Source organism: Sturnus vulgaris, chromosome 22, assembly GCF_052056855.1.
Source record: "Sturnus vulgaris isolate bStuVul1 chromosome 22, bStuVul1.hap1, whole genome shotgun sequence".
Taxonomy (NCBI): Eukaryota; Metazoa; Chordata; class Aves; order Passeriformes; family Sturnidae; genus Sturnus; species Sturnus vulgaris.
This window is the reverse complement of record NC_142264.1, coordinates 10,880,130-10,906,317: the sequence shown is the minus strand read 5'-3', so window position 1 is coordinate 10,906,317 and position 26,188 is coordinate 10,880,130. Positions and strand designations below refer to the sequence as shown.

The 26,188-nt window shown below is 57.8% G+C and overlaps 1 protein-coding gene across 4 annotated transcripts in view; it reads right to left on the bottom strand.

Moving 5' to 3' along the window:
* Nucleotides 1-41: 41 nt before the first annotated feature.
* Nucleotides 42-26,188, bottom strand: part of ABCA2 (ATP binding cassette subfamily A member 2) — a 33,786-nt gene continuing 7,639 nt past the window's right edge. The window contains exons 3-49 of one of the 4 annotated variants that reach the window (XM_088177417.1): nt 23,997-24,108; nt 23,437-23,603; nt 23,110-23,237; nt 22,837-22,941; nt 22,171-22,356; nt 21,871-22,089; nt 21,019-21,353; nt 20,610-20,769; nt 20,273-20,401; nt 19,826-19,993; nt 18,978-19,074; nt 18,453-18,626; nt 18,270-18,372; nt 17,602-17,716; nt 17,080-17,270; nt 16,698-16,848; nt 16,206-16,410; nt 15,599-15,763; nt 15,119-15,302; nt 14,616-14,828; nt 14,103-14,299; nt 13,840-14,022; nt 13,257-13,441; nt 13,058-13,178; nt 12,074-12,361; nt 10,842-11,060; nt 10,600-10,702; nt 9,937-10,262; nt 9,570-9,783; nt 9,284-9,389; nt 8,906-9,017; nt 8,420-8,480; nt 7,989-8,163; nt 7,790-7,905; nt 7,195-7,342; nt 6,864-6,987; nt 5,903-6,035; nt 5,612-5,729; nt 5,314-5,492; nt 4,866-5,007; nt 4,393-4,527; nt 4,113-4,216; nt 3,758-3,850; nt 3,358-3,460; nt 3,087-3,224; nt 2,677-2,883; nt 42-2,433 (exon numbers count right to left, since the gene is read on the bottom strand). In XM_088177417.1, the coding sequence (XP_088033543.1) occupies nt 2,398-2,433; nt 2,677-2,883; nt 3,087-3,224; nt 3,358-3,460; nt 3,758-3,850; nt 4,113-4,216; nt 4,393-4,527; nt 4,866-5,007; nt 5,314-5,492; nt 5,612-5,729; nt 5,903-6,035; nt 6,864-6,987; nt 7,195-7,342; nt 7,790-7,905; nt 7,989-8,163; nt 8,420-8,480; nt 8,906-9,017; nt 9,284-9,389; nt 9,570-9,783; nt 9,937-10,262; nt 10,600-10,702; nt 10,842-11,060; nt 12,074-12,361; nt 13,058-13,178; nt 13,257-13,441; nt 13,840-14,022; nt 14,103-14,299; nt 14,616-14,828; nt 15,119-15,302; nt 15,599-15,763; nt 16,206-16,410; nt 16,698-16,848; nt 17,080-17,270; nt 17,602-17,716; nt 18,270-18,372; nt 18,453-18,626; nt 18,978-19,074; nt 19,826-19,993; nt 20,273-20,401; nt 20,610-20,769; nt 21,019-21,353; nt 21,871-22,089; nt 22,171-22,356; nt 22,837-22,941; nt 23,110-23,237; nt 23,437-23,603; nt 23,997-24,108 (7,373 nt within the window). In that variant the 3' untranslated portion in view covers nt 42-2,397. Of the gene's footprint in view, nt 2,434-2,676; nt 2,884-3,086; nt 3,225-3,357; nt 3,461-3,757; nt 3,851-4,112; nt 4,217-4,392; nt 4,528-4,865; nt 5,008-5,313; nt 5,493-5,611; nt 5,730-5,902; nt 6,036-6,863; nt 6,988-7,194; nt 7,343-7,789; nt 7,906-7,988; nt 8,164-8,419; nt 8,481-8,905; nt 9,018-9,283; nt 9,390-9,569; nt 9,784-9,936; nt 10,263-10,599; nt 10,703-10,841; nt 11,061-12,073; nt 12,362-13,057; nt 13,179-13,256; nt 13,442-13,839; nt 14,023-14,102; nt 14,300-14,615; nt 14,829-15,118; nt 15,303-15,598; nt 15,764-16,205; nt 16,411-16,697; nt 16,849-17,079; nt 17,271-17,601; nt 17,717-18,269; nt 18,373-18,452; nt 18,627-18,977; nt 19,075-19,825; nt 19,994-20,272; nt 20,402-20,609; nt 20,770-21,018; nt 21,354-21,870; nt 22,090-22,170; nt 22,357-22,836; nt 22,942-23,109; nt 23,238-23,436; nt 23,604-23,996; nt 24,109-26,188 lie in introns of those variants that run through there. The other 3 variants (XM_088177419.1, XM_088177418.1, XR_015808042.1) reach the window with 3 other exon arrangements.

The following is a 26,188-nucleotide window of genomic DNA, read 5'->3' as shown; positions in this document are numbered from 1 at the left end:
CCTGCCATTCCCCCCATTACCAACTACACAGCCTCAATGGATCCAGTTATTATTTTTTAATTAAAACGATCATTATTTTCACATTTCATCTTTTTGTTTGTTAGCAATATACAGGCAGCTCCAAGACGCCCCCACCCCCAGGGGCCCAATACCCGGGGCTGAGCATAGCACTGGCACTATGCCTGCAGCTGGTGGCCAAGGACGTGCAGGGGGAGGCAAGGCCGGAAGCAGGGCCAAACTCAACGAAGTGGAAGTGACGTTGTTAAGGCAGCAGCTACCTCTACCCTGGGACAATGCCCTGGGGCACTACCTTCCCACTCCCACCTTTGGAGTGACTCTAGCAGCGACTGTGCCAGGGCAGCCCTAAGCCCAGGGCAAGGAGGCCACTGGCCATCCACTGTATGGGCACCTCCACTGACCCTCAGAAGCCATGGGGATGACAGCATGGTACCAGGGGGAAGACTGGGTGGACAGGGAAGACATTTTGTGACTGGGACGCCAGTGCCCTTCTGGAGCCTGGAGCAAGTGTAGTGTCACAGGTATGGGACAAGGATAAAGCCCAAAGCACAGCAGCACTGCCCACCCTGAGGTGTCCCAGGGTGCCACCAAGGTGACAGCTGGGGACTCAAAGATGACACTATCCCCTCTCCCTGATGGCAAAGGTCAAACTTTGAGCTGGCTTGTCCTCCAGCATCCCCTGCAGAAGGCAGAGTGTGACCAGCATAGGAGCAGGTGCATGCTGGTGAAGGCTGCCCCCCTGTGCCCTCCAACTCATCCCAGATCCAGCCAGTTTCCCATATGCCATTAAAAAAAATATGGTCTGAAAGATCTGAAAATAGAGCTTCTTCCCCCAGTTTTCCCCCTACTGAAAATACTGTATATTGTATCACAATCTATATGGTGGTATATGGGGCTGGTGGGACCAGGGGGCATGGGGACAGTTAAGTTCAGGCCCTGCTCCTGTGCCCACATGGGGCCAGAGCCAGCCTCTCCCCACCTCCCATGGCTGCCAGCTGGGGTGCCTGGTGCTGCTCAAGGCCTCCAGCCAAGCCTGTGCGAGGGAGGCAGAGAGGGCATCAGAGCACAGGGCAGACGCATCATGGGTGCTCCGCAGGAAGGTGCATGGCCGCCCTGGGGTGTTGCCAAAGACTGTGGCACCCAGCAGTCAGGGGGCAGGGTCAGCATCACAGGCCCTGATGCCACCTCACCTCTGGGCACAGCTGCAGCTTGTTGAGAGTTGCAGGCACCAGCCATGGTCCCTGTGGGTGACAAGGCAGCAGGACCCTCTGCAAAAAGGAGGGGCACTGCTGGCTGAGGGGTGCGTGCTGCTGGCCAGTGACACTGCCAGTCCCACTACTGCAGTCTATTCCTCCCCCCACCTCCAGGCACCACTGCCAGGCTGTGCCAGCACCCACCCGGACTGTCCCAACCTCGTACCTTAAGGCCACCCCACCACCAGCTTCCAAAGCCATCCTGGGGTGCTGCAATCCCTCTCCCACTACCACCAGTGACCCAACAATAAGAACCTAGTGCAGGTGGTTCCTGAAAAGGGCTGGGCACTGAGGAACAAGTGTGAGGGCAAAAGCGACAAGGAAGGGGACACAGCAGAAAGGTGGCAGAGCTGCAGCAATGCCCTGTGATAGGGGAAGCAAGTGGTGAGGGCAGGCAGGAGGCAGGGTGAGAGATTTGAGGGTGACATCATTAGGGGCAGAGGGGAGAAAGAGCTGGTGCCAGCATGTGAAATACCCTGTGAAATACCCCTCTGCCCCCCACCATGCCTCTGCAACAGCACTGCTGCCTGGGGATGAAGCCAGTGCCCAAAGCCAGGCAGGGCGAGGGCAAACAGACCGCAGGGTGGGCAGAATGTACTAGTGGGGCCGAGACCCCCAGTGACATCCCACTGGTGACAGAAATCGGTCATGGGTGAAGCACCAGAGCACCTGCCCTGTGGTGCCCAGGGCAGCATCAGCCAGGAGTGATGTGGAAGCAGCCATCTTCATCTAGCTCCACGGGGCCAGGCCTGGGGGGCACCCACAGCCAAGGATCCCCAGAGTGTAACATGGGTGTCCAAAGGCACCGCTCACAAGCCTGTGTGTCTCTGTCCCAAAGTGAGTGGGGCTGGCAGTGCTGGCACCAAGCCACATTCTTTCTTTCACAGTATCCATCCACAGCATGTTGAGGACCATGCCGCCAGCACCATGCAGTGGTGCTGCTCCAGAGCTGAAGGGGGCAAAAGCCATCCCAGTGGTGGCTCCTGAGGTCCATCCAGACATTGCTGTACCCACTGTGTACTCCTGGCACGTGGCTCCAGCTGCGGCAACTCCACTCCACAGGGCAAAAGGAGGGGAGAGGCCAAAAGGGTTTGGTGGCTTGACAACATGGTTGTCCCCCAGGGTTTCAGCACAGCGTGTCCGTGTTGAAGGAGAGCTGAGCCTGAGCAGGGAGACAGGCAGGGCTCAGGGGCTGCCCACTTAGCCAGCACACCCAGGGCATCTGGGGCCAGAGTCTGGCACAGGTGGCAGAGCAGACACCTCTCCAAGAGAGCCCCCACCCCATCCGGGCCCAGCCCTGACTCCACTGTGTCACCTCCATGGTGTCACAGCACTCAGACCCAGGGTCCATGTCACAGACACAGGTGGGACCAGGAACACCCAGTTCTAGGGACAACCCTCTCACCCTCTCCTCCTCAAAGCTGATGAGGCCTTCATCATCAGTCTCCAGGTCCTCCTGCTCCTCCACCACGAGAGCCCGCAGTTCAGTGGGGGCGGTGCGGGGGCGCAGCAGGCTCAGCATGCGCTCCAGGGGTGACTGCAGGACACAGCTGGGGCTGGTCTCCTGCTGCTCCAAGTTGTCACTTTGCTTCTTGGCAAAATTCACAAACACCTGAGGAGAAAGGGGCAGGAGACTCAGGTATTTGCAGGCACCTCCACCCCATGCTGGTCAGGACCCAGTGCATCCTGCCGTTCAGTGGCTGCCACATGTTTCCCCATAGAGCTCCAACCCCTGCCCCAAAGGCAGATACTGCCTGGCACTTTGTCACTCCCTCGGGACAAGCATCCAGCTGCCCAAGCTGTCCCCAGTCTTACATTGTCCAGTGTGGTTTGGCTGACAGAGTAGTCTTCAATGCCCAGCACATCCACCACCTGCTCCATCTTGCTGAAGACCTGTGCCAGTGAGATCTGGTCCGACTTCAGCTGGTACTGGGCCTTGGTGTGATGACGTTCCTAGGGGGTGGTCAGAGAGAGCACTGAGCCCTCGCTCCCAGACTCCCTCCCATCACCCCATAAAGGATGAAGGCGGCTTGTGCCCTGAAGTGGGGGCTGGCAGGAGACAGCACGGCCACCATGGGCAGCTCACCTTGAGGACAGCCTCAGGGAAGTTACGGTTGAAGAACCTCACCACCTCCTTGACATTGAGGCTGGACTTGGTGCGCACTGTGATCATGTAGCCATCACCGAACCTGCACAGGAACAAGGCACCCCATGAGGATCTGTCCCCTCATCTGCACTCCCATGACCCTATGGAAGGGGATGATGCTCTTAGGCAGCCACTACTGGGCACCAGGCCAGTGGCAGGGCAATTCAATGACCTCGTTCCCTGCCCACCTCTAAAGCAGCACCCATACAGAGGGCTGGTATCTTGTCACAGATGTCACACTGTCACCCAACCATAGGCATCCAGCCCCCTCCTGCCCAGCAGCACACACACAGGCTGCTGGGCCCCATGCAGGCATACTGAACTCCTGCCAGGCTTTTACCTGTTCTTCAGGTGCTGAATGCTGCCGAGACACTTGAGCCGCCCGTTCACCATGATGGCCAGGCGGGTGCAGAGAGCCTCGCACTCCTCCATGCTGGGGTGACAAGGGAGAGTTCAGCAGGGGGCATATAGGGACTATAGGGGGGGGTAGGTGGAGAGCTAGGCCTCCCAGACCATCACCAAAACTCTGTGGCCGCACTAATGGGGATGAGAGAAGGCGACAGACGGTGTCCCAGGCTTCCCCAGCACCTCGTGCCCCTACCAAATGCCATTCCCTGGGGACCGAGGAGCCCCTCTCCCTCCCACTCAGCACCCCAGATGCTCGGAGGCATCATAGGCACAGAACTCCCGTGGACCTGTGAGATGTGAGCACCACGGAGCGACCCGTTTTGATGACGTCCAGGATGAGGTTCCAGAGGAAGCGCCGTGCCTTGGGGTCCATCCCTGTGGTTGGCTCATCCTGGAGGATAGACAGCACCCTCAGACATGCCAGCCCTAAGAGGGACCCTGCCACTCTCTTCCTGTCCTGAGTCCAGCTCAGGCCATCATCCCACACTCCAGGAGATGTGTGGTGTGTGGCAAAGCAGGGGGTGGGCACCTCCCACCTGGGGTCATTTTTCTACCCTCAGGGCGCACCAGGAAGATGAAGGCTGGGTATCCAATGAGCGCAATGGCTGTGGATAGCTTCCTCTTGTTGCCCCCGCTGTAGGTGCTGGCAGGCTTGTCTGCGTACTTGGTCAACTCCAGCTTCTTCAGTGCCCACTTGACCACCTGCAAGGCATGGGGGACTGATGGCATTCTGCCAAGACCACGGAGCTGGCTGAGCAGGCAGGGGTTGGGCTCCCTTCCACGACAGCTGCCGAGGGGACTATAAGCCGTGTGCCAATCAAGGGAGCCCCAGGGCAGCCTGTGGTGCAGCCATGAGCACTGGTGGGGACCTGCAAGTGCATGTGCCTGGTCCTGGCAGTCCATGTGGGCACACTGCCAGGGTGGCACTGCCATGAGAGCAGCAGCACTGGCTCAGGCTGCTGCTGCTGCCCAGTGAAATGCCATCCCTGTGGCACAGCACCAGCCCTTGGATGCTGCCAACTGCTTGCCTAGAGCCCTACCCGCTCCTCATCCTTCCAGGGGATGCCACGCAGGCGGGTGTAGAGCTCCAGGTGCTCCTGGGCCGTCAGCTCATCAAAGAGCGCGTCGAACTGGGGGCAGTAGCCCAAGCTCTGCTGGACCTGCAGGAGCTCCTTCAGGATGCTGCAGGAGAGGATTGAGGGTTTGTGGGAAGAAGGAATTCTTTTTGTGAGGACTGCTGCTGAGCCCCCTTTCACACGTCTTTACACTGGAGCATCTTCCCCCAGGTAAAACCCCACCAGGCAGCCTCAGCACAGGGCCACTGTCTCTTGCTCCACATTCCAGGTTGATGGTCAGCCAGGAGGACACAGGGCTGCAGAGTCCCACTGGGACACATGAGCTCACTCATGCTGCTTTATCCTGGGAGCCCTCCAAGCAGACCCCCATCCCATCCCCAGGAAAGCAGGCAGCCCCAGGCCCCCTCCTTACCTGTGTCCGTTAATGAAGGCCTCTCCACCCGTGGTGCTCTCATCCCCTGTCAGCATCTTGAATGTTGTGGTCTTGCCTGCACCATTGACACCCAAGAGCCCAAAGCATTCCCCGGGCCGCACACCCACACACAGCCGGTCCACAGCCAGGATGCGCCCAATCTTGCGGGACTTGTACACCTGGCAGAGAAGGGGACGGGGACTCAGCCCACCAGGAGCCACCTGGACCCGCTGCCCCACCCACACCCCTGGGCTGGGCTGGTCCCAGGAGTTTCCTTGCAGCCTGATGCAGCCCCGACCTTGGTGAGGTTCTCAATCTTTAGCATGTCATTGTCGGCGTCACCACGCAGGACCCGGTGCCTCTCATTGGCCACGTCAATGTCATCCTCGATAGGTTTGGTGGAGACGGGCAGGCGCCTGTGGGAGGGGGCAGAGGCAGTGGGGAATGTGGGACCAGGAGCTGCATCCCTGACAGGTCCAGGCAGTTCCCACTCAACACTGCCAGAAGGGCAGCCTGAAGCTCAAGGGTTGCAATGGCAAATCTTTACCCTACAGCCAGCCCAAACATCCCTGCCCCGTGCCACACTCACTGGGGCTTCCGGAAGAAGTTGTACTGGCACATGATGGTGATGAAGAAGCCAACAAAACCTTCAATTGTCATGGCAACAAGCCCCCGTGTCACGATGTCCCATTCAAAGGGTGATTTCATTTTATCAAACTGCCCTGAATAGGAGGAAGAGGAGAGAGCAGCTGGGGACACCTTCCCATGGGGAAAGCTTGGTTGTACCTCCTGAGTTGACCCATGACAATGACACTGCACCCATGCTCGCCCATCACAGCTGCTTGGGCTTGTTGCAACACAACTCCCTCTCAGAGCACGGGTGCTGTGGAAATCATCTGGCAAGTTTACAGCCTCAGGAAGATGAATCAACTCAGCTGAGAGTGGAATCAGAAAGATTTGTCAAATCCTGACCCAAAACTGTCCCTCATAATGCCAGCAGCACTTGCATTATGTACAGAAGCTGCTTAAAAAACAGAGAGCAGGGGAGTTTCTGAGGCCAGGATGAAGCTGTAAGTGGCAAAAGGCTTGTATTTGTTGGGCAGAGCAGCCCCCAAGAAACCCTGTCTGGAAGGAGACTCCCTGCGGCCCCCATCCCTCTTGTCGCAGCACAGACCCACAACGGCTCCCCACAGCTACACTATGCTGCCACTAAGATCCACAACAGCCTCACCATGGCCCACCACAGGAAGTGTGCAGTGGCAGCAAAACCACACACCTCTGTCAGGGCTCACACCCTCTTCTCCTCAGGAGGCTGCTGTTTGGGATGGCTCAAGGAACCACTTCCAGCAACACTGGCACTACACTACAGCTGACCTTCAGCCATGTCTTTTTCTGTGCTTTTTCTAGTTCACCTCTTTGGCTTTTTGCTCCAGGTTGCTCTGGGCCTCGGGACACCCCCATGGGGCAGGCAGAGTGGATGCACCAGCATCATGGTCCCCTCCAGCCCCATACGTCCCGGAGCGAGGGAGGGAGGGAATAAGAGGCCATACCAATCTTGGCATAGTACTCATTGATGTATTCATTGTAGGCCATCTCCATCAGGCCATGGCCCAGGTTGTAGTTAGGGAACACGAGGAAGCAGCTCTTCAGGTAGCTGTTCACCACCTTCAGATCCTGTGAGGACAGCAGAGAGCGCACAACTATCAAACAACCCTGAGTGAGTGGTAGGATCAGGATCCCCAAGATCCAGCCCAGTCAGGTCTCAGAGCTGATCCTGCTAGAAACAGACCTCCTGAGGTCTCTCCCAGCCTGAGCCACCCCACAGACAGATGTCAGCATCTCCTTTCCAGGTGGCCCTCAGCAGAGCTGTGAATGCCATACCTTATCATGCTCAAAGAGCTGCAGCAGGAACGTCGCGACAGTGGCTGTGATGCCAATGAAGAGGTTGATGACGATGAGAAAGACATAAGCAGAGCTGGGCACCTCAAACCAGAAGGAGGCTGGGTACATGATAGGAGTGATGGACCAGCTGGGGAGGTGAGAAGAGGAAGCACAAGTCAGTATGGCAGCAGAGGGGCCTCCAGCCTTGGGACTGCCCATTTCCATCCTGCTGTTCCTAGGCTCTCCCACCCCAGCCCTCACAGCCACTGCACTCCAACCAGCTATGGGGGCTGCAGAACATCACAGAACGGTTTGGATTGGAAAGGACCTTTCAAGGTCATCTAATCCAGTCCCCAGCCATAGGCAGGGACACCTTCCACTAGTGCTCCAAGCTGTCCCGGCCTTGAACATTTCCACGAATGGGAACAGCCACAGCTTCTCTGGGCAATCTGTGCCAGGGTGTCACCACCCCACCACGAAAAATTTCTTCTTAGTATCTGGTCTAAATGGCTATCTTTTAGTTTAAAACCACCACCCCATAAGATTCTGGAAGCATCCCCAGTACCTTCTGACCACTTCCCTCTGAGCAACGTACCCATAGAGCAGGAAGAGGGAGAGGACAGCGGGGAAGTTGGTGGGAGAGGTATATGCTGGGAGGTCAAACACAAACAGGATGATGATGCAGCACGTGGCCGGCACCAGGTAGTTTAGCTGGAGAAGACAGAAATTTCTGTGACTGCCCACTTCCTGGCACAGCCACCGGCTTGGCCAGTGGGGCCACATGTTCTGCTTACCATGTCCCACATATAGTTGGCCAGCCAGTAGATGACCGGGTCACAGCCGCTCACAAACTGCAGGTGTTTGGCCTTGGTGGCCTTTTCGGCCACCAGGAATACCACAAAACTGGCTGGGACGAAGGACATGGCCACAATGATGAAGATGGCAATCACCACATCTGTGCCTTGCAGGCTGGATGGGGAGCAAGGAGAGCAGGGACTCCATCACCCTCAGTTGCCTGGGGAAGGGCCACCCAGTCTGGTATGAGACAGTCACTGTGCACAGAGCAGGGCATGGCACAGGGATCCCCACATCACAGGCACCCTGCCCCTCCCCAACATGCAGCCTGTGGAGCAGAAGCCTCGGCCTTCCCCTGCAATCACCAGTAAAAAGCCCCCTACCTCCCATGGGACAGCCACCCTCCCTCAGACCCTCTCCTTGGACCTACAGGTAATCCAGGGACAGGCTGGCACTTGTTTTGTTCATGGGGTGATTGGTGACTGTGATGCCTGCAACAACGACCAAGAAGAAACATGGAAGCATGAAAACTGGCTTGGGACACAGACCCTTGTCCCCACTCTGCCTGGCCCTGGCTCCGAGCAGGATGGGTTTCCAACCTGAAGCTCAGCAGGAGCTGGGCTCTCTGAAGCAACTCAACACCTCAAGGCCAAGCCCTCCCCTCACTGGACAGCACCCTTGGACATGTCACAAGCCCAGGCACTTTCAGGCAGCACTTTGGGACATTCCAGCCCACGCCTGACAAAGAGCTCATGCCAGCTCTCATATCTCAAGAGCTGAAGTGTGTGAACTCCTGTTCCAGCTGGACACTAGCCTGCTTGGCCCAAAGTGGACACTGCACTTTGGAGCTTGGTTGGACTGTGCCCTAATGCTGTTCCTGACATGCTCCTGCCCTCAAACACCTCCAGATCCTCACCATAGGCAGCAGGGTTGCCCTTGCTCTTGGGCAGGTTGGCTCTCAGGATGGCATTGTTGAGGGCATTGAGGTAAGTGGGCATGCTGTGGTAGCCCTTGTTGTTGTAGAAGACCTGGAGGAGGAGAGGAACAGTGGGAGATGGCAAGAGAGCTGGACCCAGAGATATACTGGGAGGGAGGGACAGGATGGGATGGACAGCCAGCCAGAGGGAAGGCACCCTGTGCTCAAGGCTGGAGCAAGAACAGGCCACTCCTGACTGTTCTGGGCCAGACCGGCCGACCACTCCCCCGTGGCTGGAGCCTCCCAAAGCAGTTGAGAGCAATACAGCAGAGCAGTCCCAGGGGTCCCTCCCTGCCCTGAGGTTCAGTGCTGACCCACCTGGGCCGTTCTCCGCACAGCAATCTTGCGCACTGTGGCCGGAGCCCTGGCTCCGAAGGAGGCCGGGATGGATTTCTGGACATTTCCAAATGTGAGCGCCCCATACCTGTGGAACAAGGCACTCCTGAGGAAGCTGTAACTGCTGTCCCCCACCTCCAGGGGTGGAACTATGCTCGAGCATGCTGCTGACTCCAGCCAGCACCCTGGGGCAGGTGTGGAACCCAGACCCCTGGTCCTCATCCCTGTTCTATGATGCAGGGCAGACTCTCCCAGCCTCCTTTCTTGCCTGTGCAGCCGGAAGCGGTCCGAGGTGTAAAGCAGATACTCAGAGACGTTGCGCCCTGTGATGTCTGTCAGGATGTCCCCTGTCACCACCTTCATCTGTGGGGGATGGCCCCCCACGCCACTAGGGCAGGAGAAGCCAGTCCCCTGCATGGAGCATGTGCACTTGATGGGCTCATGGATGATGCGAGGAAGGGCGGGGGCTGAGGTCACGGTCCCTGAGGAGCAGAAGGGGTGGCTCACAGTCAGGTTTCTGCCCGCCCCAGCTGCTAGGGACATCATGAGGATTGGGCAGCTGGCCAGGCAGAGTCCTGGTGACCTCCCTGCTGGTGACAAATCCCAGACACAAGAGCACCCAGCATAAGTAATACCTTTAGCAGTGGAGAAGGTTGTGGAGTTCCAGGCATGGAGCAGGTCCTCATCCACTGACATGGGGTAGTCAGAGGGAGCCGGGGATGGAGGTGGTGGCACAAAGTTGGAAAGCGGAAGGCCCTGGGTGAAGGAGTCAATGCACATGGCATCGAAGTACTTGGCTGCCAGCATTTTGGTCTCATTGCTATTGAGGTTGAGGGTCTGCATGGGCTGGTCCAGCGTGTTGTTGAAGGGTGTCTTGAGCACGCAGGTGGCCCCCACACCAGAAGGCAGATGGAAAGTGTTCACCAGCTGCTGAGGGCTGGCATCAGGAGACAGCCTAATGCTGCAGGAGCAAGGAGCAGGAGACATCGATCTCAGCACTGTGGCCATTTTCTTCTGGGATGTCCCTGAGGCCTTGGCACTTATCATGGGAACAAACAGCCTGTGCCTGGCATGACTGAGCTGCTAGTCACAGCGTCAAGCTGGCACATCTCCCAGAGACACCCTGGCCAGGACAGGGAACACAGCACCAGCCAGGTTCTGCTCCAAGGCTGAGCCAGCCCTGGCACTATGCCTGCTGTGGGCTGCCCTCCCCACCTGCCCCCCTTACAGTCCCATGGATGGAGTCAGGGATGGGCCTGGGGCACGGGATGCTGGTCACTAGCAGTGGCAGCTCTCACCGGTACTCACGCCGCTCCTCGTTGGCATAAGGAATGAAGTTGCCCTTGGGCTGAGTGTAGTTGTGGTATTGGGATGGTGAGAGGATGAGGGGTGGCAGGTCACCTGTGGGGACAAGAACAGGAACCTGCTTGTACCCACAGCAGCACTGCACACAGGGAGACTGCCTTGGCTTTGTCCTGCAGCCAGTGGCCACAGTGGGCAGGTCGCCCAGCATGCAGGTAGGTAAGTGGCTGGCATGCACCTATTTCGGGCACGGAGAGCGCCACAGTCATGGCCACACAGACGAAAAAGGCTGGCAGGAGGATCTGCGAGAAGAGGGCCTTGGTGTTGCGCTTGGCACAGTGGAAGCGTTTGACGATCAGCCCATGGAACTGGCGCAGCTTCAGCCAGGAGCCTTCCAGCTTGAAGCTTCCCTGACCTGCCAGGTCACAATCCTCTGCTTCCACCTCTGCTTCTTGCCCTGGGAGGGAGAGGGGTATCAGCCCTCTGGCACAGTTGCTCCCACACCTGTCTGCGCTCCCAGGAAGCTGAGCCAAACACTCAGCCCAGCTCAGCCACCCCAAGGGTCAGGGCAGCACCCAACCCCAGCTCTTCCACTCAGCCACAGCAGCAATGCAGTGGGAAGTAAGTTATCTGGCAGGCAGGTTCCTCTTGGCCCCAAAAGGAAAATCCAGACAATAATTTTGAAAAAAAAAACCAATTTGGTGCTTTTTTCTAGGACCCCTCCATTTTCCCATCAGCTCTGCCAGCTGGTGGAGGGTTAGCACATTCAGGAACAGGGGACAAGAGACAGATTGGAGTCCTAGTGGACTCCTAGCTCCTAGTGGGAGCTCTGTCACAGCACTGTCCCAGCTCTGTCTCCCACAGACCTGCTGGGGGGAAGAGGTGGCACATCCCCAAATTAGTCACAAGAGTTATGAAATAACACAGAACATGATCTCTGACTACAGCAATAACCTCGAAGCATCTCCCTGCATCTTCTCTATCCAGAAATCCCAGCATCCGGGCAGGGAGAGCCTTGCACCTGGAGCAGGGTATGACAGGTAAAGCCATCACCTGGAAGCTGACTCTGTGCCCAAGGACCAAGAGGAGAAACCCAACTGGTGCCAGTGTGGGAACAGGGCATGTTAGTGGGGCAAGTCTGCAAGGTGGCACAGGAGACCTGCAGGAAGCAGAGGCAGAGCCAACACTGGCTGCTCTCACTGGCTCCATGCCTTGGCACATGCACACTCTACCAGTGCAAACCTGTGGAAAGAGCCCGTTCCCAGCCTTCCCACCCAGGCTGTGTGTCTCTGGATGCCCCATCAGCCCCCTCCCCACGGGCTCTCATCCCAGCAGTTACAGCCACCCATCTCAGACACAACCACATACCCAGAGGGACCGGACCAGCGGCCCACCCTGGGCAAACCCTCCATGTCCCAGCTAAGTGTGTCCCCCAGCCCCTGCTGCTGGCAGGGCACCAGCGGCACCAACCTTGCAGACTGACGTTATCGGGGTCCTGCCGATTATCGAACAGGGGCACATAATCCCCAAAGAATTCAGAATAAGCCCCACCTTCATCGCCACGCACGGAGCCCACCGAGGACGCTGAGTGCAGGGATGCCTGCGACTGCGCCAGCTTGGAGCAGGTCACCAGGTTGCTGAGCTCCACCTCGGGCTTCTCTGGCATGGCTGCTTCGGCCAGGGGCTCCCCGTTGGCTTCAGACTTTAGGCCCAGCTCAGAGGTGGGTGGCTGCAGGGCATCCTTGGACTCCTTCATGTCTGAAAGAGAAAACGTGGGTTGCCACCAGCCATGCTTCTCTTCACTGCAGCATGGCACCAACTGGGGATGGATCACATCACAGAATCACACACTGGTTTGGGTTGGAAGGGATGTCATCTCATTTCATCCCCCTGCCATGGGCAGGGACACCTTCCACTATCTCAGGTTGCTCCAAGCCCCATCCAACCTGACCTCGAACACTTCCAGGGATGGGGCACCCACAGCTCCTCTGCATGACCTGTGCCAGGGCCCCACCACCCTCACAGGGGAGAATTTCCTTCTAACATCTAATCTAAACTTTTCCTCTTTTAGTTTAAAACCACCCCCTCCTTGTTCTAACACTACCTGCCTTCTCATTTTTTCAAGCCCCCTTGAAGAAGGTGCCTAGAGCTTTCTCTTCTCCAGGTTAACACCCACAGCTGTCCCAGCCTGGCTCCATGGCAGAGGTGCTCCAGCCCTTGGAGCATCTCCGTGGTGTCCTCTGGAGACCTGTGCTGTGGACACCAGAGCTAGCCACTATTCCAGGTAGGAGTAAACCCAGAGTGGAGCAGAGGCTGGCTGTCCTTGGCTGGGATGGACTCTGCTGGAAATCTCACCACCTGGAACAGGAGAGTCCTGCAGCTACCAAGCCCAGAAAGATCACACAAACCCCTCACTAGCCCCAGCAGCAACTCGTGCCCCCCCAGCACCCATACCCACGTCACTGTTCTCCAGAGACTGGTCCTCCTCAGACACCTTCAGGAAGACCTCCTCCAGTGTGGTGTCCATCAGCCCAAAACTGGTGAGGTCCAACTCTTCCAGGCTCTGCTCCAAGTGCTGTGGGAGCAAAGTACTGTGTGAGGAGGGCAGATGTCCACAGTGCCACAGTTCCTTGCCTGCCCACCCTGCAGGTACCTGGAAGAGCCTCTCAAAGCAGCCCTTCTTGACAGCCTCACTGGGCAGGATGTAGGAGAGCTCTGTGTTGGTGTCTGAGATGAGGAGGCAGGAGGCCACATACTTCTTGATGAACTGGGAGACACGAGGCTCAGAGCAGGGGCTGACAGAGGAGTGGCCCAGGGGGCTGTGTGGCTGGCCTGGCTCTGGGACAGAGGGACAGTAGTCACTGGTCAGTTCACACCCGGCCTCCCACGAAGACCCACCACATCTCCCCTACTCCCCAGTGCCATAGGGGCCTCCCTGTCACCCTGACTGGACTGGGGATGGTGTTCTGCACTGGACATCTCAGTAGGCAATGCACAGGCTCGACAGAACCAGCACCTAGAGACAAATGTCACCGTGTAAGGTCAGGCCAAAGGCCCAACTGGGAAACATTAAGGCTGAGCAATGGAACCTCCTACACCCATCCCCATCCCCTCTGCCCTCCACGTAGCCTAAGGAGCCTCAAGATGCGAGTACTTGGGTGTTGACCTCTCCACTGGGCTGAAGAAGAGCTGGTACCATCTACTCCTTTAACAAAGGGTCATATTGTTCCCCAGACCTGTGCCATTCCTGGTGTCTGACTGCTTCTTCACCACTGTCAGCTTGTAGCCATCACCATAGGTGCTCTTGAGGAACAGTGGGGAACCACAGCACTTGAGCTTGCCATGGGAGATGATGGCAATGCGGTCCCCCAGCAGGTCAGCCTCATCCATGTGGTGTGTGGAGAGCAAGATGGTCCTCCCTGACGGCAACACAAAGCCTCAGCAGAGGGACCACGGTTGACACAGAGGAGCATGCCAGGCTCTGCCCAGCTCTGCTCACCTGGCTTGTATTTGAGGATGAGGTCCCAGATGGCCCTTCGGGCATATGGGTCCACACCAGCTGTGGGCTCATCCAAGATAACAGCCCGCGACCCACCCACAAAGGCAATGGCCACCGACAGCTTCCTCTTCATGCCACCTGAGAGAGTCTGCACCTGGCAGTGCCGTTTGTTGGAGAGTTCCAGGTCCTCAATCATCCTAGAGACAGGGCAGAAGCATCAGGAATGCTGGGGGGGCTGTACTGGTGCCCAGTGCCTATGAGGAGTACGTAATGCCTCTTCCCCTCATGGTATCTGCGGTCTTTGGTTGCTGGGACTGCCCAGCTGCAGTCAGACTATGAGCATCTTCTGCTCACTTCCACACCCTGACACCCCAAGGGTGGGAAAATACTTGGTGGAGCTGCTCCATGGGACACCTCTGCCACCAGATCACCCGCCATGGCACAGCCAGCAGGAAGGAGACTCATTCATGCCAAAAGCATGGATGAAGACGAAAGGAGCTGGAGGGTGCCTACTTGTCCATCTCTTTGCGGATCTCCTCCTCTGCCATGCTCTTGAGCTGCGAGTAGAACCAGAGATGCTCCTCCACTGTCAGCCTGTCAAAGAGCACATTGTGCTGGGGACACATGCCCAGGTTCTTTCGGATCTTGTCCATCTCTGTACGGATATCGTGGCCATAGATGGTAGCAGAGCCCGATGTTGGAGGGAACAAGCCAGTGAGGATGGACCTGGATGGATGGAGAAAGGCAACAGTGTGAGGGAGCTCATACTCAGTCTGGCCCTAATCCCAACCACCACCTCTGGGAGCATCTGCTGGGCCCCAGGCAGAGCAGCATCAGCACAGGGCCATGAGCCTACTGCCTGTCCCACGTTTGTGCCAGCCCCACACTCACACTGCTGACCTCTGAGCATGACACCAGCTGCTACAGGGCCCAGCAGAGACATCCTGAAGCCCCTGCCACACACCCTGCAGCTGGCCAGAGGAACATGGTCTCTGTCTGCCCAGACAGGCACTCACATGGTGGTGGTCTTGCCTGCACCATTGTGCCCCAGGAAGGACACGACCTGGTTCTCGTAGAGGTTGAGGCTCAGCTTGTTTAGTGCCAGCTTCTTGTCTGTCTTGTAGACTTTGGTGAGCTTGTCGATGCAGACAACCAAGGGGAGGTGGGTTGGCTCCTCCTCGATGCCCCTAGTCTCCTCTGCTGTGACAGTAGAATGGTGAGGAGCCAGGGGAGGGCAGAAAGCTTTGAGTGGGGCTCCCTAGGAATGAATCAACCCGCCTCCATCCCACGGTGGCTATGCTGGCTTGTGGTTCCTTCCCCTCTGCTTCTCGCCCATTTTCCCCCTCCCATGCCACAGTGGCAGCTCCCAGAGGCCACAGTGCTTGGCCCAGTACCCTGCCCTGACTGGAACACAGGGGTCCATGGCCAAGGCAAGACACCACGGCAGAGCCAGGGCCACCCTTGTGCCACCCACTGCCGCCCCCAGCTGCCCTCACCCAGCCTCCGGCTCTCCATGGCACAGGCCTGATCCTCCTCCATGATGCTGAGGCGGGTGGTGCGTGACCATGGCCAGGTCCACTCCCAGGTCTCCACACGCCCGTTGCCTAGCCAGTAAGACTTCTGGAAAGGGAAGTACCAGGGCCGTGGCAGGCCGAACATGCCTGCAAACACAGCCCCAGGGAATCAGGGCCAACCCTACACCCAGGGCCATGCAGAAGCTGCTGAGGACTAGGTCAGAGCTTGGCGTAGGCACAGGCTTGGGGGTTTTCCCAGGTCAGGTCACCACTGCAGGGTGGGGGCTGCGAACACTCTAGCCAGCAGGGCTCAGGCCAGCTCTGCAGGGTGTGCGAGGAAACAAAGTCCTTTGGGATTTGGGTTGGGTTAGCTCATGCTTCAACTTTATAATGAAAAAAACAGGGAGCAACTGAGGTGTTTCCACAAGGGGAAAAAGGGGGATTGGTGTCTCAGCTGTGGACTTCTGGCTTTGCTACAGCTGAACTGAGACACCTGGCTGACACCAGCAGATGAGGACACATGGTCTCACCCAGCAAAGAGGCTCCTGTAAGGTCTGGGGTGCCCTCATGCCCCTCTGCCCACACGTACCCGGGTGCACGGCCTCAATGTACCACGTGAGCACCCCGTACACCATGGCATCCACGACCAGCATCATCATGGACAGCAGGAGGTTGAAGTCATCTCCTTCCACAGGTGACTGGCTGAAGGTGTGCCACTGGATACCCACGCCAGCCACCTCATACAATGCAAAGTACTTGGAGCCCAACCCAAAGGCCGTGGTGGACATGAGGGACTGTGAAGAGGTGGAGGGAAGGGAATGGGAGGTCAGCAGGAACGACAGGCCAGCTCCAGAAGAACAGGATGGGTTGAATTCCTACCCAAAGCTGCCCCACCCAGCCCCATGGAAATGCTCCTGGTCCAGAGAGCACCAGACCTTCTGGAGATACCTCCAAAGCCCCACAGAGAGTTGGTTCATACAGGCAAGTCGCTTGCCCAGGGTGTGGTGACTTTGTACTGGACACAAGATGCCTGAGGCAAACCTGGGACTAAGCATGTCCCCAGCTACTGCAGCCAACTCACCGCAATGCACTTCTCAAAGGCTGTGATCTTGTCATGTGCCACCTCCTCCCGGATGGCCACATACATGTAGGGCACGTAGCTGAGGAAGTAGATGATGCCGCCACAGGCAGAGGCCAGCTTGGCCTTGGAGTAGAGCACCGACACCAGAAAGCTGCAGAGAGGACAGCGTCTCCTTGGATCCCACCCCACCAAGACTTTCCCCATATCATCTGGTTTTGGTGGTGCTGAGGCAATAAATTGGCTCCCCAAATCAGCTGCTTGGAGGGACTTGTGTCCCTCCACCAGCCCTTGCCCACATAGCTCCCAGCACCCTCGCTCCATGGCACAAGAACCTGGCACTGCCCATGCCCCTTCACTGCCCAGCACAGACCAGGCAGCTCACCAGAACATGATGGTGGCCACAGCATAGATGGCAAGGAAGAGCCATATGATGAGGACGTCGCTGTGCATCAGGACCTTGCCATACTTGAGAATGGCAGTGAGTGCTGTGACCGAGATGGAGAGCTGGACAAAGCCAGTGATGAACCAAGCCACCCAATGCACTGCATTGTTCAGGCCCATCATCTTCATCACCTGTGAGGACAAAACTACTCGGCAAAGATGTCCCCAACCCTGTGCACCCCTGCTTCTATTCTCACTGGGCTGGGAGGGCAAGGGAGCTGCCCAGAGTGGGCAGGACACAGCACCCTCTATTGGGGTGCCAAGGAACTCCCTCCAGGTCTGGGAAGGGCTCATCTCATGCTGGGGACACTCAGAAGGACTAGCTCAGCCCAGGGATTTGGGATCTGCATCTGCCCTAGTCCATGTAACCCAGAAATATAAGGAAGGTGACCAGGGACACAGCACAGAAGGAAGGGCTCAGATATGCCCATTCCTCCCCAAGAATCTCTTCCACTATCCCTACCTCTTTCAGGCGATGCTCCTTCTCTGTCACGATGTGCTGGATCATCATGGCCACTGAGTAGACCCAGGAGATCACCATGCAGAGGGGCATCATGTGCTCGATGACAAAGAGAAAGCTGATGGGGTAGAGGAAGAGAGGGGAGAACCGGATGGTGGCACTGCCACAGACACCTGTGGAGACCCTGGGGCATGGGGCCTTGGAGGAGCTCTCTCACCACTCAGAGACACCCAGTCTCTAACTCAGCACCTCCTTAGTGCCCTAAAATAACTTCTCCAGTGACACAGGACAATCCAGTGTCGTGGCTGGCAGGCCTCTGCAGGCAGGTAGTAGCCATGGGCTCAGCCGCAGGGCTCTGCCCACCCTGGTGTGGATGGGGCCCTCTCCAACCTCCTGCCCAGGAGTGTTGGTGGCTCTGGCTCTGGGACTTCTACAGGTACTGCCTCCAGACCACTGTAATCCATAACCACCGACAGATCCATGTTCCATTCCTTTACTTTTCCCTGCCTTCCTGAGCCTGGTAGTCCAAGGAATTGGACTTAAACTGGTTGCTCATCGCTTCCAGTGTCATCAATCTCTTTCAGGCCCCCAAACTTGCTCCCTTTTCCCAGCTAAAGTACCCTGGCCTGCAAAGTGGAAGGAGGAAAATCCTGCAGGTGAGTGTTACTCACTCATCCCGGGTATAACACGGGTATGGGAACATCTGTACATAGTTGCCAGGCTCCACGACATCGTGGCCAACAAATGTGTTGATGAGGGCACGCTCCATCATGTCTGTGGAAGAGAAAGAGAGGCCAGGCTGAGTGCACAGAGGCCAGGGCTGTGGGCAGCTGTGGCAGGGTGCTGACACTTACCTTGGATCCAGACGAAGCCGTAAAGAAAGTAGAAGCGGCCGCCGGTGTTGGGGCCGGGCCGCCAGTATGCCCGCCGGATCTCATTGGTCTTCTCTGTGAAGCTGGAATTCTGCCGGATCTTGTACATGACATGGGGGGGCAATGAGCCATCCCTGTTGGTCTGGAAGATGACGCCTGTGGGCAGCAGAAGAACGAAGGAGTCGACAGGGGCCAGCCACATCAGCTGGCCCACAGCAACAGGCAGGGATGGGGAGGGCACCATGAGGATTGCCATGGATGAGATGGGTGGCATGGCCAGGGATGTGAGACCTCAATGGGATGCAAAGGCACACAGCAGGCCGTGTCAGTGGGAGAGCCAGGACAGCAGCATGGGGCAGAGGATGGGCACCATGAGATACTCAGCTCCCTCATCCACCCAACACGTGCACCAAGGGACCCACATCCTGAAGCCAGTGGCTCCAGGGCACAGCAGGAGAAGGGGAAAGTTTCAGGGAACCCTAGAAGAGCTGGCTCCCAGGGACATACTGGCAAAGACCGTGACATTGTCCTGATAGGCCTGGTTCAGTGTGTAGTTGACAATGCTCTCCTCATCTGGGAAGCCTTTGAAGATGTCCACGCTGACCTAGTGAGAGGAGAATCATAGAATCACTAAGATTGGAAAAGCCCTCTGAGATCATGGAGTCAATTAATCCAAACACTATCAAGCCCCAGCACTAAACCATACCCCCAGGTGTCAAATTCACACATTTTTTGAACACAGGGGTAGTACCACTGCCCTGGGCAATGGTTCCAGTGCCTGTTCCAATGCTGACCAGTCTTTCAGTGAAGAAAGTTTCCCTAAAATCCAATCGAAACTTCCCCTTCTACAACTTTAGGCTGTTTCCTGTTGTCTTGTCACTTGTCACCTGGGAGAAAAGACCAACCCCCACCTGGCTGCAACATCCTTCTAGGTAATTTTAGAGACTTAGAAGGTCTCTCCTGAGCTTCCTATTCTCCAGGCTGAGCTTCCCCAGCTCTCAGTCACTCCTCACCAGACTGGTGCTCCAGAACCTTCCCTGGGCCCATCGCCCTTCTCTGGACATGCTCCAGCAGGCTAGTAAGATCCCAAGGCCCCGGATGAGTCTAGCACACAGAGCATGCACACAGTACAGCCATGTGCCACCCAAAGCCAACCCCAGCCCTGAAGTCAACAGGGTGTGAGAACCTCCACCCTAGACACCTACCCCAAAGCTCTGGACACTGCAGGAGTCACCACCTCCCCCAGTGCTCCTATCTCATGCTCTTAAAAGGGTCTCAGTTGATCTGACCCTCTTCAGCCCAACAGAGCCTGGCGATCAGTGGTTCAGTCTTTCCACAGATGGGCTCCACCTTACCTTGGCCATGAAGCGGACCCAGCCGCAGGCAGCATTGTCAATGGTATCCAGCTGCTGGAGCAGGATGCTGGCATTGGGCAGGGAGAAGTTGCCGTTGAGAAAGTTGTGGAGAACATCACTGTCAGAGACATTCAGGATCTCTGGGTGCTTGTGGAGGTCAGTGGTCAACTGAGACAGAGAAGAAGATATGGGAAGGAGAAGTTGGGGTATGCCCTGCCTGTCAGGTCACTGTCCGCACCATGGACACAGGTTGGACCCAAAGCTGCTCCTGGGGACGGGGACAGTGTGCACACTGTGCAGGATCCAGACTAGTGTCTCCACAAGAGAAGGTGGATACCAGGGAGTACCCCACAAAGAAGTTACAGGGTATCTGGGGGGAGGACGACCCCTTCTCCACTCCCAGGGCAGTAAATCCCAGGCAGGCTCATGCTCACCACACTGTCCTACCTGCTGGAGCCAGTGGATGCGCCTCTGCAGCCTGCCCTCTTCCAGGTAGGCCCGGATCTCGGGGGAGATGTTCAGCCACGCCTTGGCGTAGTGGGTGACGTTGCCCACAAAGGCGAAGGTCTCATTGGCCTGGGGGCCAGGCAGAAAATCATACAGCAGGCAGAGGCAGGGGCTTCCTGCTCTCTGGGATGGCTAGCAGCCATGGAGATACCTGCCCACCTCTCACTGCCTGTGGGAGCTGGCTGTGTCTGGCAACTGACCTCTTCCCTGCCACATAGCCCACCTGCAGAGCAGGATGGTGGCAGAAGGACAGGGGTCCCAGCCTATGCATCCTCACCTTCAGGATGACCTTGTCAACTTCAGTGCCCACAGGCGCATACAGGATTTTGGGGTTGCTGGTCATCAGATGCACAAGGAGGCCCAAGTTTCGCTGCTCTTTGCTGGTGAAGCCCAGCGAGCTCATGTTGCCCTGCTTCAGTGCCTCAGGCTCAATGGTCCTGCAAAGGGAGCTCAGGCTTTCCACTCTGCCTCAGGCTCAGCACCCCCTGCTGCAGGAAGCCCCCACCCCTGCCTATGATAGGCCTGCACACTGACTCCAGCGCCTGTGTGGTGCTGCCCAACACAGGGAGCACCCAGCCACAGGGCTGCAGCACAAGGCTGTGGCACCCATCCTGCCTGCTCAGCAAGGGGTGCTGGCCTGCGCAGAGAGAACCTGGAGCCATCCATCCCCTAGCACTCCTACCTACCGGTTGTTGCCGCAGAGGATGGGCTGCAGCCCCGCCCAGAGCTGCACAAACGCTGAGAACTGCCCCTGGGGGTTTTCGGTACCAGACGGGCCGTCCGCAGCGCCCCCCTCCTCCTCTGCCGTGGTATTGCCGGCCGTAGCATTGGCGCTGACCCAGCTGGTGCTGTTGGCCGTGGGTGGCGGGGCCTTGCTGGCACAGGCTCCCCTGGGCAGCAGCTTAGCCAGTGCTGAGAGGATGTCCATATCCCGGAGAACCTTCTCCATCTCCACCAGGTCCTCTAGGAGGGCACGGAGGCGGTGCTGGGTAGCTGTGCTGTTCACCTCCTCCAGCTTCAGCTGCGAGTATGAGTGGACAAGGAGTTACTCATTGCTGGACTAGGTTGGAGCTGTGCTGAGGTAAGGCCCTGGACTCATCTGTGCTGCTGCTGTTCATCTGTGGCTATGAGGCAGTGAGAATGGTGGCAAATGCTGGCACGGACTTGTGTGAGGACAAGAGTTATCACTCAAGAGAGGAAGGACACATCAAACTTGGGTGGGACAAGGATTGGGACCTCCAAGTCAGGCTTGAGCTGTGCCACAAAGGACTTTGCCGGTCCTGGAGAGAGAAGCTGGCAGGGACACCTAAGAAGACATTGGGGACACCCAGTCCCATCCAATAGGCAGTGTCCAAACAAGTGCTAGAGGGGAAACCACCTGGGATCTTACCATGGAGCTAGGTGCAGGGGATAGTCGTGTCAGAGAAGGGGTGACCAGAAGAAGCCAGGCCATGTAATTGTTCCCCATTCCCAATACAACACCAGCTGAGTAGAAAACCCTGCCCAAGTCTCATCCCTGCCACCAGCCCTGCTCTCACCCTGCTGATGATCTTGGGGGTGTCCAGCTGCTCCTGGAGCTCAGAGGCCAGCTGGGCAAAGCGCTCCTGGCGGGTGGCGCGGCTGCCGTTGCAGGCCAGTGCCTGGTATGCTGACAGCAGTGGCTGCTGCCTGGGGGACACGTGTAGGAGGCGGCGCAGTCCCCCTGGGTTCTGCTCACATGTCAGCTGCTCCAGCACTGGCCCGGTGAAGAGGACGTTCTACAGGGCAGGAAGTTGTAGAGACAGCGCTGAAGTGCCTGCTTTGGCAGAGCAGCGTAGGTTGCCTCATGAGGTGCTTACCTCCATCTCGGTGACGAAGGCCTGAGGACTATCAGAGATGGCAGGTGCCACAGCAGTGCTGGTGAGGCCCAGAGCCTGGGAGAGTATGCGGAGCAGTGCCGGCCGGCGTGGGGCTGCCACTGGGTCCTGCAGCATCCTCTGAACCAGCCCTTCCCGCAGGCTCCTCCAGCCACTGGGAAGGCTCTTCTGCAAGATGAAGAACAGGGATGGCTGGTGGGAAGGGAGCTTCCCCCAGGTCCCTCTCCTTGTATGTCCCCAAGCATACATGAACAGCCCCACAGCATCCGTGGTCTCCAAGGGGAGGGAAAGGGATGTGCAGATGTAGGGAGCAGAGGTCTCTTGCATGCCATATGCAAGGGGGGAAAAAAATCTCCCCTGCTCCCTCCACAGCCACCACTCAGGCACCACTCAGGCAGTGCAAACCCCCACTGCAATGGTAAACCCAGGCACAGGTATTGGTGTGTCTCATAACACTGGGGGAACTGGTGGCAGCACCAGGATGAACCTCAGCCATCCCTGCTGCTGCTGCTCTGCCCCCTGACAATGTTCTGTCACAGCCCCTCTACTGGGACAGACACCCCCAGATCACCTGGGGTGGGATACAGAGGGAACAATAGGATGGGCTCTACCCTACCATGTCCCCTTGCATGCAACACTGCTCCTCACCTCCAGCTGTGTCATCTTCTTGCTGGGGCCAAACCCATCCCATAGGTCTTGCTCATGAGTCTCATCAGGTACCAAAGGAAAGGAATCAAAAAACTGCTGGCACACCTGCACCGAGATGAGAGCAGGACTGCCAGGTATGCTAAAAGTGGAGCACCGGTGCTGCACCTGCTTGCCCAGCAAGGCCCTGGCGTGGGGTGGCAGAGTAGGACAAATCCCAGCTGGGTGCCATTCACAGGGCAGCACAGACCCTTGCAAAGCCCAGAGGTCACCTACCTCCCGCAGGTCAATGCTTGAGCCCAGGAGCAGCTCAGCCGTGCTGTTGGGGAGGGACAGGTTCTGCATCAGGAAGCGCCGCAGCTCGCCCTGGTCTTTGGCCGCCCATGCCAGTGTGAAGCTGGACCCTGCCAAGGAACAAGGTGGGAGGTCAGAGCAGCCCACCAGCATCAGGGACATGGCACGGCCCCAGAGCTGGCCCTGCCTGATGCAGTGATGCAGGACAGTGTCAGGGCACTGCCACACACCATCACTTTGCTGGGTGTCGGGCAAGCTGACGCTATCCCTGCCTGCACAGGCAGCAGGGGCAGGCAGAGCACAACCCACCTGCTCGGCTGCTGAAGTGGGTGTCCATGGAGCTGGGCTCAGGGCTGCTGAGGGCCTCCAGGTGCCCACGCAGCGACTCCAGCTCCTCCTCCAGTCCTGGGTGCTGTGGGTCGAAGAGGCTGCTTTGCTCTACTGCCTCGCTGAGGTGTTCCAGAATCTGTGTCACCCTGCGAGAGCCCAGCACCACCCTGGCTTCAGGGACAGAGGGATGGGGATACCTTCCCCAGAGCTCTGGGGGAAAGACCCCCTCAGGTGCACGGGACAGCAGTCCTGTCTGAAATGGGGCATCATTGCCCTTGCCTGTGAGCCCCAGCACCTCAAGGTGTCTCCAAGGGCCAACTCCATCCTCCTCCCAGCATGAACACCTGGGAGCCCATAGCAGAACAGACTGAGGGGTCCCCTGCACCAAGGACACAGTAGTCTGCACCCAAGTCCCCCATCCTGGGGGATGCCAGCTTCTGCCTCAGCCCCAGGGTGGCAGTGCCAGCACGGAAAGAGACAGGCTCTGTGCAGGAGCATTAGAGGTGGGAGAGGAAGCACATGGTGAGGGCAGGACTCACGTGGAGTTGGAGTACTGCAGGAAGCCAAACTCATCACGCTGGCCGTCGGGGCACAGGGACTGCATGACCGGCAGGATCCCAGCTGATGTGAGCGGGGCCGCCGTGTAGAAAGCTGGAGCCAGTAAGAGTGCAGAAGAGGCCAAGGAAAGTGCAGGCAGCAGGGAGAAGAGGCAAAGAGGCAGGGAAGGGGAAAGGGCCACCAGAGAAACAGACACTCATTTCAGAAAAGCACGCGCTGGGGTCTGCGAGCCCATGGGAGGCTGGCGGCCATGGTCAGAAGTCAGCAGCTTTCCCACCAGGGCTGTCCTGCCTGGTAATGCTGTGGGGCTTCAGGCAGCTCCAGCACCTGTGGCTCCAGCCCTCTAGCCCCCACCCACTCTTCCCTGGGTGATGGCTCCCTTGAGCCCCATGACGATGCCAATTTCTGCCACTTGCCCCAAGATGGCCACCAACCTCTTCCAGGCTCCCGTCCCCTCCTGTTAGTAGCCTCATAGGCAGTGGTGGATCTCCAGAGGAAAAGGAGGAAAAATATGATAGGGAAAATAGATTTGTCACCGGCAGCTCCCAGAGCCCCCAGCCTCCCCCCAGCCCGGCTGCCCCAATATGCAGCAGCTGGAGGTAGGTGGAAATAGAGACACAGAATAGGAAGATGAAAGAAACAAGAAGCAGCAAAGGGCTGGCAAATCTTCCCCCCTCCACTGGCACTGAGCCATCATCCCTGCTGGGACAATCTCGTGTCCTTCCCCAGGGTAGGGCAAGACCAGAATGCCCCTGCCCGATGGGGACCACAGGTTGTCACTGGGCAGTGTCAGGCAGGGACCCGGCTCTTGCCACCCTGCCAATGACCCTGCGGTTAGAGATAGGTAAGTGCTGTTAGCAAGGCCGTAATCGGTGGGGACTGGTGAAGATGGGCTTCTGGCAGGAACAAGGGACAGGTGCAGCACGGGATAGGCCAGCAGCCTGTGGGGTGCTGGAACCCACACGCCACAGTTTGATGACAAAGTCAGCGCATGGCATCTTGGTGGCCTTGAGCTCTAGTGCCACATCACCGCTTGTTCCAGCCATGAGGGACCAAGACAGGGACCTGGTGATGTTGCCAGGGCGGGAGCCAGCCCCAACCCCTGGTTGATTGCACAAGACTGCGTGACCACAGGCCACCACATGGGTGACAGGACCCAGCAGACTTTGCTCCAGGAGGCAGGCAAGAAGAAGGGCTAAGACAAGCCTCCACCCAGCCTGGAGAGCCCTATGCAGCCCAGGAGGCCCGAGCACCTGGGGAACCCAGCATCATCAACCAAGGGGGTACACCACCATGGCTGGTCAGTCCCTAGGGAGGAGCAGGCAGGTGCCATACTGTGCTGCCCAAGCTCATCTTCACCAGCCGTGGAGGAGGGCAAGGCATGGATTAGGCCAGAGTGAATGAGGCTCTTCCTCCCTAGACTATGAGGCCAGCACTGGCAAGGGAATGGGGGGAGGCGCCCACCCGTCCCACCAACTTACAGACTGGCGCATGCAGTTGAGGCATGAAGGGCAGGCGGGCAGGGGAGATGGTGGGAAAGAAAAAGAAAACGTGAGCAAAAAAGAACAGAAAACCAAACCAAAAACCACACAACAGAGAGCGCATGTCAGTGCCAAGGCAGGAACCCAGACAGTGCCTGCTGCAGCTGGACCACACTGGCAGCTGGGCTCTCCCTCGCCGGGACACACTGAAACACAGGCTCAAACCATCGTTACATGGGGTCACCACCAGTACCCAGCATCTCCCCTGGCCTGCTGTGCCACCTGTGCCAGGGCACCCATCAAGGTGGGCATTCACAGGCCTTCGCGAGCTGGCAGCTTCACTCTGCTGCCTCCTCCCAGTATCACAGCCCATGGGCACCAGAGCCCAGGCCAAAGCTCCAGCTGGAATTCTCCCAGAGCCCTCAGCCCCAGTCCCATCAATTTATCATCTTGCCAGGCCTCTGAGAGCCCCAGGGCCAGGCATAGGGCTTCCTGTAGGTCACCTTCTCTCTCACTGGGGAGCCCTTCCCAGAGCCACTCCAGTTGACCCTCAACTACTTAGGAGGACTGTGGCTGTTCCAGCACCATCCAGCTCACCCTTCCCCATGCAAAATGTCCGTGCCGATGACAGGCACAGGCTGGTTGGTGCTGCAACCCCTGGGGAACCTCCCCAGGCTGGGACAGACTCTGCT